Genomic DNA, 10,675 nt, shown 5'->3' on the forward strand with positions numbered 1-10,675 from the left:
CGCCCGCGCCCCGTGACGTGGGCGTGGGTCTGTGCACTCTGGCCACTGCTGCCCGGCTGATGCGTGCCCTGGCTGCGACCCGTGGTCTCAAGCCCTGGGGAGGGTCCACCCCGGGGGAGTCTGCTCACTCCTTGGCATGCACCTGTCCGCTGGATGTCAAGCTGGTGCCGGGGTTCCAAGTTGCCTCTTGTGGGCGCTCACAGCCCCCATTTGTACCCCCCGTAGTGGCTCTCCTGCTCCATGGGGTGGGCCCGGCGGCTGCTCCTCCAACAGTGGGGCTGCCTCGGTTCCCTCTGTTTGGAGGGGGTGGGAGGAGGGAGGTCGTAAGAGGCTCAGAGAGGGAGAGGAGAAGGAGCTGCCCCCTCCCTCCTCTTCCCATGCTGCCTTTATCTCACCTGAAGAAGAGCAAACACGCCTTCCGTGGTTCTTTCTCTCTCATCTGTCCCTCTGTCTTTCTCAGGCTCCAGCCTGAACGTCCTCCTTGAAGCTGCCCTGTCCCGCCCACCCTCACCCCTGCCGGCTCCACTCTGGGTCCAGTTCTCCCCGCCCCTCCCGTGGCCCTGACCCCTGTCCTCTGTCCCCACCCTGCCCTCTCCGCTCGGGGCTCTGCTCTGTCCCCTCCCCTCCCGTGGCCCTGACCCCTGTCCTCTGTCCCCACCCTGCCCTCTCCGCTCGGGGCTCTGCTCTGTCCCCTCCCCTCCCGTTGCCCTGACCACCGTCCTCTGTTCCCACAGCGTGCGACGGCGCTGCCTCATCCAGCAGAAGAGGCGCCGCCAGCGTGCGGCCCGGAAGATCGGCATCTTCATCGGCTCCTTCGTCGTCTGCTTTGCTCCGTACGTCATGACCAGGTGGGTTCTGGCGCTCAGGCCTCTGTTGTGGGGACCGTGGAAGGCTGGGCTTGGCCTCGGAGATCTCCCAGCTGGGGGAGCTGGAGGGCGGCCACCGCCACAGGGCCTGTCCTCCACCTCCGATGTGCTGGGGCCTTGCCTTGGCTCCTGCAAGGACCCTGGGATGGAGGTCGCATCCTGTCCTATACACGAGGAAACTCCCCCTGTTGGGCACAGGCAGGCAGGTGTGGGATCTGTCTGAGCCAGGGCCTGGCTTTGCAAGCCTAGGAAGCTGATGGCAGGTGACCTGGGACCCACCCAGGCCTGAGAGTCTGCGTCTCCCGGGCAGGGATTCCAGAATTCTGGGTGGACGATGGGCTGGGGTCTCAGGACAGTGACAAAGCTAGGTGAGCGTTCTCTTTGTTCCTCTCTTCTTCTTGGAGATCTGGGCCTGAGCACCTGGCGGGTCAGCATGCCATGGAGTCATGGGGGACCGGGGAATGGTCTGGTTCTGGGCCTATAGTGCAGTGGTGAAGGTGGTGCTTCTGCCCACAGGGTGTGGGTCTAGACCCCTGGGGTGGCTGGCTCCTGGGTGGTCTTTGCTCCTGCGTGTTGGACTGCAGTTGAAGGACATCCTAACAGAAATGACTCCAGGGGGAAGTTGACAGCCCTCAGCATCAAGGGGGCCTGGCCTCCCCCATAAGGGGAGGAACCCAGCGCGGGCATGGCACCCGGCTCCTGCGTTTGTTTCTGTGAGGTCCACCTGGTACCCTGTGGGGTCCACAGGCCTGATCAAGATGTCTGTCTTCCCAGGTTGAGTCTCTTATAGGAATTATGGGGGGAAATATCTGTTTCCCGGGAGCTGAAAGACACCTCAGAGCTGCCGTGCTGAGTGGCGTGGGCTCTGTCCCTCCTGCCCTATGCTGAGTGACGTGAGCTGTCTCCTCTCTTCCTGTGCTGCGTGGCATGGACTTTCTCCCTGTCCCATACTGAGTGTCGTGGGTTCCCTCCTCCTTTCCTACGCCCAAGCATCAAGGGTTTGCTCCTTCCTGCCAAACTCCCCTGAGAGCGCTTTGGAATCAGTGCTAGGACACAAGTCTTGGCTTAGGGACATGGAATTGGGTTTCTGCGGGTCACGATCACCCTCCTTCCTCACATGAAACCCAGCGAGGCCTCTAGTTCTCAGGACACTGCATGGTGGAGGAACTGCCCCATCTTCCTGGGAACCAGCTACTTATCTGACGACCGTGTTTGTGCATGTGTATGCCTGTGCGTGTGTGCACATGTACACTCTGTGTGCCTGTGTGTACACATGCGTGCATGTGTCTGTAGACGCCCATGTGGATGCACGTGCGTGTGTGCCTGTGTGTGGGGTAACTGTGGAGCTTCAGCTTCGAGCCCTCGGTTCTGAAATGGTACGTGGCCCAGGAGTAGTCAGGCTCACTCAGCCAAGACATTAAACTCATCCATACATCTCACTTTCATCTTCACACATGGTGCCAGGGCCTGAGTGTGTGTGAGCGTGCATGACCCTGAGCATGCATGACCTGAGCGTGCATGGCTTGAGTGTGTGTGCAGAAGGAAGAACCCTGAACAAGCCATGCGGCCTGCATCTGAGGTGTGATTTCCGTGGTCCTGACTCTGACTGGACAATGCACGCTCTCAGGGACTCAAACCCTTTATGAAAATCTCAGCTATGACACCAATTCTCACTACTGGCTTTAAAAAAAATAAAACAACTTTACCCCATGCCAGATCAGCCCTGTGTTATTGTCAGGAGTGCTCGTGAGGTTCTGTGCTCTTTTTATTTACTGTTCCAGCCCTGCTGTGCTGGGCTTGGTACCCCATCCTGGAGTTCCAGTCTCATGAAATACGGGCGACACCTTACTGGGCTCTTGGCCCTGATGCAGGAGTGGCAGGTGACCAAGGCGGTGGGTGCTGTCAGTGAGGGAGGCTGAAGGGATGGGGACCAGGAGGAGCCAGAACGATCTGCCTAGCCACTGCCTCTCCCACCGTGTGCGGGGCTCCAGTCAGAGCCTCCCACCCCAGCACGCACACAGTTCCGACACAGTGGCTGCAGCCTAACCCACAGGAAGTCAGAGATCCAGGAGTGTGCTCCCTGCCACCCCTTAGAAGGTCGTGCACCTTTCCAATTATCCTGCATTTGCTAAAAATATTCCGGAGGTCTTCTCCTGGGACTTGTTTTCAGAACTGGGATGCATTGTAAGATTCTTCTGAGGACACGTTGGCGGTGGATTTAGTCTGGTTAGAAATAGCTCAGAGTCACCTTGAACCCATGTGTGATAAAGTCGGTAAAGAAGCTGGGCCTGTGATTTTCCTTTCTGTTTCTTGGCTATCACCCTTGGGTTTTATTTATGTGATTAACAGTGTGGATATTGTGGATCACGTCCCGGGGTGTGTAGCCCCCAGGCAGGCGAGCTGAAACATAGAGCTCCCCTGTGGATCTGAGGTCTGTGGGAGGGGCAGATGGACACTGAGCGGTCAGTGAATGTGCATAGAGCCCCCTTCTCTGCACAGTCACGACCGCTCAGAGCCCTGGGGGTTAACGATTGACTTCTGGGCCCAGCTGGTCCCAACTCAGTCTCGGTGTTTCTGACAGTGGCCAGAGGACACTGATCACACGTGCACCTTGACTAAGCCAAGGAAGAAGCACTCGGGCACACCCATGACTTTTGTACCGGGCTTAAGCCCCCCAGGGGCTGAAAGCTATCCCCCTGAAAACTCTCAGATCCTTTGGTCCGACTCTCCTTCTGTCTCGCTCTTGGTTGTCTGCGACCAGTCTCCAGCCCATACTTGATGGTGGGCTCCCTGGAGGCGGGAGCGATAGGGTGTGAGTGTGAATTTGCGGGTCCTTGGGCCGTGGCAATGCTCTTTCCTGACTATTGCTCACTGGATCCTCACCATGGCCCTGGGGTGGGCAGTGCTAGAGCCGGGGCTGCCTAGGGTTGCTGTCCCCTGACCCGATCCTTGGCTCGTGGATGCCCCTCCCATAGTCCCCGCCCCTCGGCATCCCTGTCCTCACTCTCACCGCCGCGTGCGAGGGCTGTCTGCGTGTGTCCATGTCTCCCCTGGCCTGGCTGCCCTGGAGGGGGGGGGTCAGTCTGATCTGCTGCTGCACCCAGTACCTGCCGTGCATGGGTGCTGGGCGAGTGGACTCCAAACAAGTAAGCGACCCAGCCAAGCTTTGTAAGCCATGGGGCTGCGATCCTCCCAGGGGGAGGACATCCCAAGACAGAAATCCACTGCCTGTGGGGTCACTGGGCTGGCAGGGAAAGCCCTGACTTTGGGGAGCCCTGATTCAAAGTCATAGTCTCTGACTTCTTGGCCAACCCGGAAGTGGGAAGCGGAGCGGCCATCACTGGTCAGAACACGAACGTGGGCCGCTCTTAGAGGTCTTGCCCTGACGGCATGGCCCCCGTCCCACTGTCTTAGGGGCATGGAACTGGGCTTCCTGTGGGTCACCATCACCCACAGGAGATCGTGAGAATGTGGACCCAGAGCAGAGGGCCCACCAGAGGTGCGGGAGGCCTGCCTGCCCCTGCAGGCTTCTGCCACTCTGGCCCAGGCCCTTTGCCTCTGAAGTCCGAGCTGCTTTCAGGGAAGCTCTGGGTTCAGACCCAGGGTGCCTCGTGGAGCCCAGCTCTGGCAGGTATGTGCTGGCTGGTCTCAGAGGCATCCCTGAAGCCCTCAAAGCTGGGTGCCTTGGTCTATAAGACAGAAGTAGCCATTGTTCTCTCATAGCTGGTTCCATTAGCCATTGTTCCACGGCAGGTGCCTCATGCAGGTGGGGAAAGGCCTGGGGGATGGTGATGATCAAGCCGCCATTTCCGGAGCGCTGCCTGTGTGCCTGGGGATATCTTGCTTGTGCTGCATTCCCAGGAGGTGAGCACTGCCATCCCATCTTTCTGTTTTGCAGAAGGGGAGACAGAGGCTCAGAGAGCTTGAGCGGAGTCACCGGGCTGGCGAGCATCAGGGGTGCGGGGTGTGCTCAAGCCTGGTTCTAGAACCTTCCAGCCCTCCAGGGCGTGAATATGCGTGGGTGTTGGCCCCGCCACTGAGTCACTTGGTCTGCTTCCCTGCAGGCTGGCAGAGCTCATGCCGTTTGTCACCGTGAACACGCACTGGGGCGTCCTGAGCAAGTGCCTGGCCTACAGCAAGGCGGTGGCCGCCCCTTTTGTGTCCTCCCTGCTGCGCCAGCCATTCCGCCAGGCCCTGGCCCACCTGGCCCGCCGGCTCCCGAGGAGGCACCCGCGCCTGGCGTCCCACCACTCCAGCTCGATGGACGCGGAGAATGACTTCCGCCTGCAGCAGACTCTCTGAGGAACCGGCAGGACCTTGTCAGCCCCACCCTCCCAGGAGCCCAGAAGTGGAGACCTCCAACTGTGGCAGCTCGGCTTCGGGCGGAGGCTGAGGTGCAGGACAGGGCAGGAGGAGGGCGATGGTGGCAGTGTGGGGTGGCAGCTGCAGTAGACGGAGAGCCTAGCTTCTAGCTCCTAACTCGGCCCCCTGGCTGCTGGGTGGCCCCGGGACAGTGGCTTTCCCTCTCTGATCTCAGCTTTCTCACCTGATGCTTCCAGACAGTGGGTAGGCAAGCACCCTGCGCAGTGCCTGATGCCCTCTGGGTGTGTGTGAGTGACGGCTGTCCCTCGGAGTGAGGGGGCTCAGGGTCTGCCCGGCAGCCTGGGTGACCACCTGTCACGCCGAGCTATCAACACCCCCATTCTGCTCTCGGCCCTGTCCGGGTTTGGAGGCCAAATTCCGTGGAGAGTTCAGTTGGAGGTTCAGAGTTCAAGTCCAGCAGTCTGTGGCCTGGGTGGGCTGTACAGGTGTCCCCTGGGAAGTGTCCATCTCTGATGCCTGGCGGCTCAGCCCCTGGCTCCTCCCCATCTGTCCACCATGACCGGTGTGGGCAGGCACACACTCAGAGCCCGCCTCCTGTCTCCTGCCGGTGGTGTCGGAGGGAGCAGAATCCTTTCCGTGAGCTCAGGGACCTTTCTGGGGAAGACGTCGGAGCAGAGCGGCCCTGCTTCCTTTGCCCAAGGGCCCCGCTGGGCCTCTGGATCCTGGTCATGAGACAGGCAAGAGATTGGCGCAGTGGACAGAGCCCAGATCCAGGGGAAGTAAGACCCAGGAGGGTGAGGGCCTCACTCCCCAGCGGTGTCCCTCTGTATCGCCCTGGGAAGCAGAGAGAAGGTGGAGAGGAGACGAGATCGTCGTGGTCCGTCTGACAACCATGGGTGCCATTCCTGGGTGGAGGCACCCCCGTCAATGTTGTTAAACGTTCCCACGGGACAGTGTGGAAGAATTTCCTGCATAGCTCAAGAGAAGAATGGTGTCCAGCATACACAGTCCCTCCCTGGAGAGAGAGATGTGTGGTACGAATGAGTGAGTGAATGTGCAAATGAATGAATGAATGGACACAACCCTCGCTCTCGCCCCTGTCACCCCTATTTTCTTTGTTCTCCAGACCCCTGTGGAAGGAGGGTGGGCTACTTGGTTCAGGCGTCCATGTGAGAACAGATTTTCGACAGGGCCGCACCCATGGGACCCTGCAGGCTTGAAAGCCTGCCCCATGACGCCCCACACCCGAGGTCAGTGGCCCAGGGAGAGTGTAGACCCCAGGTTCTTTCCTTCCAGGGGCTGGATTCTTCAAAGATGCCACACACACAGCCGTCCGCTGCTTTGGGCTCTCCATACATTAATCACAGTTACAGCCCAGTGGGGCCGGCCTGACAAATTCTTTCCAAATAACCGAGTCTTGCGTGTCTGATTTGCCAACATCTCCCCACAAAAGGGTTGTTTAAAAGCACTTCTAAATCATAAGTGCAATTCAAATAAAACACATCATTCTTAAGAATAATAATAACTACAGGTATGTGGTCATGAAGTGTTAAAAATGTCAAAACACATAAACATACAAGCCTGGCTAGTTCGGTCCAACCCAGCATTCCAGCCCTGAGCTGGGGTGCAGGTGTGTGCTGCGGTCGGTGGACGTCATGCCCTGATTCACGGAGAGGAGTCCCCAGTGTCCTCTGCACTTGGAAAAGTGTTGCCCACAGGGGAAGCAACTTGGTGTCCACATTTAACACTCCAGAGTCCAGGATATGAACTGGGAGGCTGAAGCCACTCCTTGACCCGGGATCGCTGGTGGGCCCGGACTCTGTTGCCGCACCTTGACAGGTCAAAGTCGTGGTCACGACCTTAAATCTGCTTAAGAAAGTGGGTGTACCTCGCCCTGCTGGACCCAAGCGCCACAGTTAGAGAGAGGCACGTTGTGTATTCCAGATGGGACCACTTCTTCTCATGTTCTGCCTTCTCTGGAAGCTCCATGGAATGTTCTGGAAGACCCCAAGCTACGGGCACCTCAGTCACTGTGCTGTCTGTGCAGTGCTTTGAAGCAGCCCCTCTGCACTTCTGCCAGACCACATGGCCACTCGCGGGGCTGTCCCTCGCCTTGGGCTTGCGGTCTTCTTAATTTGAAAAATACTTTCATGTGCGCTTAAACATATTGCAAAACCATGCTGTGTCCCAAGATCTTTGTGAGCCAATAAACAGCTTATTCACAGGGTCTCGCATTTCCATGAGAGGGAGAGAAGACGCTGCCTTTGCACTAGCCAACGTTTTAATTACCAGGAAGGCAGAGCTTTCTAGACGTCTGGGCTTGCGTGCGGTCCCCTGCCAGCCGTCCAAGACCTCCAGGTCAGACCCTGGTCACGTGTGTGGGTTGGGGGGGGCTCCATCCCCAGAGGTTGTTTTGACACGGTGGCTGGTGGTGGCATCAGAAGCCTCCCGTGGGCTGGGAGGCTCGCCAGGGCTTGCAGGATGCATGGAACTGCTCATTTATTTTACTTGGGGCGGGGGCAGGAGTTTTTATTGGTGCCATCTGTCAGAGGGCTGCAGCATCCCGGGAGGGGCGGGGAGGGCCTTTTGGAGCTGGGAGCTACGGTGTCCTCACTCGGCTTGTCTTCTTGGCCTTTTGAGACCATGAGCTGGTTTCTGAGTCTCCAGCCTGTCCTGACAGGACACAGTCCCAGGACAGAAGAGGCTACGGACCGGGATGCCCTCTCTCCATCTCTTCTGATCCTGGTTCTCCCACTGCCTCCCCTGGGCGTCCATGGATGACCACAGCCTCTGAGACCTTCCTGGTCCCAGGAGAGCAGCCCTTCCCTGCCTGCGCCCACCCTCCGCCAGGCAGAGCAGACTCCTGGACACGCCGCAAAGAGCAGGCTGTGCGCCTGCTGGAAGCCCCAAGAGGTCCCAGGCTGTCCTGACTCCTGAGCCTGGCTTTCCAGACCCTCTCACACTCCCCCCTGCTACCCACCCAGCTCCGGGCTAAAGCACCAGGTGCCCCTCTCCAGGGGGCTGCAGGACTCTCATGCTTTCTCCTCTTTTGCTCAGCCAGTCCTTCCATCCAGCTTAGGCAGACGCGACCCTCCCCCTCGGGCTCCCACAGGCTGTGGTCACCCCCTGCCTCCCCATCCGCCCACGCTCTGGGTGGGAGCAGGGTCCGGGGCCTTCTTACCCCGGCACCCACCATGCCGTATGTGCTTGCGACTCATGTCCGCACACGGCACCTCCAGCTGGGGGGGGTGGACTCCCAACCACCCACGTACTCTTCCTGCTGCCACGTGGCTCCCACCCACATCACGAGCCCTGAGATGGGCCCAATGCCATTTCCGGTGGAGAACTCCCAGGCTTGCCGAGGCCAGGCCACCGGCCCAGGGATCTTTGGCGTATGGCAGTCTGTGTGGCTTCCGTGACACAGTGTGCTTCCCCTCCTAGAAGCTTGCTCTGCAAGAAGCCCCCGTGGCCATCCCCCGGTCCCAGGCATGAGTTCCTGTGGACTGGGCTCTGCCCTGTCTCTGGGTCACCTGGCCCCAGCCTGGCGGCGCCGGCCTGGCTGCCTCCCGCCCCACGGTTACTGCCCGCTGGACCGTGTCCAGGGATTTGGTGGGACAGGGAGGACCCGCACCCCCTTTGGCCCCGGGAAGGCTTAACCCTGTCTTGTGACTTTCCGCTGACGTGCGTTTGGTGGGTCAGGCTCTCCTGGCTGAGGAGGAAATAAGAGACTGTTCTTTCTGACTTATTGTGGAGGAGACAGCGGGTCCCTGGGGGCCGCCAAGTCTTCTCACTGAAAAGGTGACCCTAGCTAACGCTGATGCTACTTCATCAAGTCCGAAGCGCCACTGACTGAAGCCGTATCATTATTTTCTGTGCCACTGAGTCAGAGAAATGAACCCAGTTGAGGGCTGACTTGGAAGACGCCTGCGGACGGCTCAGGGTTGCACCTTGTGTGTCCACGAGACCCAAGCCTGCCTGAGGATGGGGACGGCAAGGAGACGCATGTCCCCACCCCAACTCGCAGGGAAAGAAGGGAGCACGGCTGTCCCAGGGTCATGCCCCACACCAGCTGGCGCTCAGGAAACTGCGAGGCTGAATTTCTCCTGGCGTGGGCCAGAAACCTCAGGCAAGGAGGTCAAAGGGAAGGGGTCTGGGCTGACTGGAGCGATTGGAGGTGCTTCTGGAAGGATCTGCTGTGTCCAGACAGAGAAAACAGTGGGGTGACCGCGGGATGCAGCACCTGCTCTGAGTCGGGGATGGGCTTACACCACAGTGGGTGCTGCCACTGTTATCCCAGTTGCTGGGCTGAGTAGCTCGAGCGTGCAAAGTCTCAGGGTTAAGTGGTGCCTGGCATGGCGGGGGGGGCGCACTGACCTCGCCCTCCCAGCCACCCCGGTGGGAGGTGGAGTCCATAAGGCACATGGACCCTGGAGGCCATCTGGGCCATCACCCGGCATGGAGCACAGCAGGGCTGTGAGCACTGTGTCCACCGGCACTGTCCCCAGGCGCAGGGCGCAGGTGCACAGACGGGCACAGGGGCTGGACCGTGGCCAGGGGGCTGTGAGAAGTGGCCAGCAGATGCCCGTCCAGCTCCAGGGGCCATCTATTCCTCACCTGGAGAGGCTCTGGCCTCTGCTCCCAGGTCCCTCAGGCCCTCCTCCCAGATGGCTCCAGGTGACGCGGGGGGGGGCAGGATGTGGGAGGGGTCTTCCCACCCACCCCTGTGGCTGCAGAGGGCAGCCTGAGCCCCTCCCTCACCAGCGGGCTCAACTTTCCACCCCGTGATCTTGCCTTGGATTCCGGTCTAGGGAAGGGGGAGGGAGGGGTCTTTAAGCCACCACTTGGGACCACGTGTCTGCGACTCTAATGAGCTGATCCAGTCCTCAGAGGACCCCTGCATGCCAGGCTCCCTGCTGGGCTCTGCTGGAGACCAGGGTGCAGGGAAGACAGAGACCCAGAAAGGCAGGGAGGCCCCCAAGACCCAGCATGCAAACGTTCCCTCCACAAAGCCCCACGATGGATGTCAATGTTTCCCTCCCCAGGTGGCCAAGGGCACTCCCTCCCAGAGCAGGGTGACCTCGCCTGGCTCTTGGCCAGTTGGGGTCATCGCTGGGGCTGGGACCCCTCCACCCCCAGGCCTGTCCCGTCCGGGGTTTTTGGCAGCAGGAAATTTCCAGATCGGCTCCCCGGTCCCCTCAGGAGGGGAGGGGGAAACTGAGCCCCCAGGAGGTGCAGGTCACCCTTGGAGGGGGCGGGGCGTCGCCCCAGCGGGCTGTGGCCTGTATCGGCCGCTCCTCTTCCTCTTCCCCCCACAGCGGCATCCTCTCCTAGTCTCTGGCGCTGCCCGTTGTAACCCGACTCCGGGGCGTTTGTGTTCGGGGCGCCCTCCCCTGCGCTGGGGGCGGGAGCCCAAGCCGTGCAGCCGGGCTGCAGCCGCCCGAGTGCCACATCACTGCGCCGCCCGCGCCCACCATGCCGCCCCTGCC

General features: G+C 60.2%; 1 protein-coding gene across 1 annotated transcript; it reads left to right on the forward strand.

Moving 5' to 3' along the window:
• Positions 1-460: 460 nt before the first annotated feature.
• Positions 461-5,168, forward strand: LOC110596011 (G-protein coupled receptor 78-like; the record flags this gene model as incomplete). Its single annotated transcript, XM_021714718.1, has 3 exons — positions 461-554; positions 735-848; positions 4,931-5,168. Coding segments are annotated over 3 exons (446 nt in total), but the record flags the coding sequence as incomplete, so codon positions are not given.
• Positions 5,169-10,675: the final 5,507 nt, after the last annotated feature.

Source organism: Carlito syrichta, unplaced genomic scaffold, assembly GCF_000164805.1.
Source record: "Carlito syrichta isolate Samal-C Ts95f unplaced genomic scaffold, Tarsius_syrichta-2.0.1 Scaffold305727, whole genome shotgun sequence".
Classification (NCBI taxonomy): domain Eukaryota; kingdom Metazoa; phylum Chordata; class Mammalia; order Primates; family Tarsiidae; genus Carlito; species Carlito syrichta.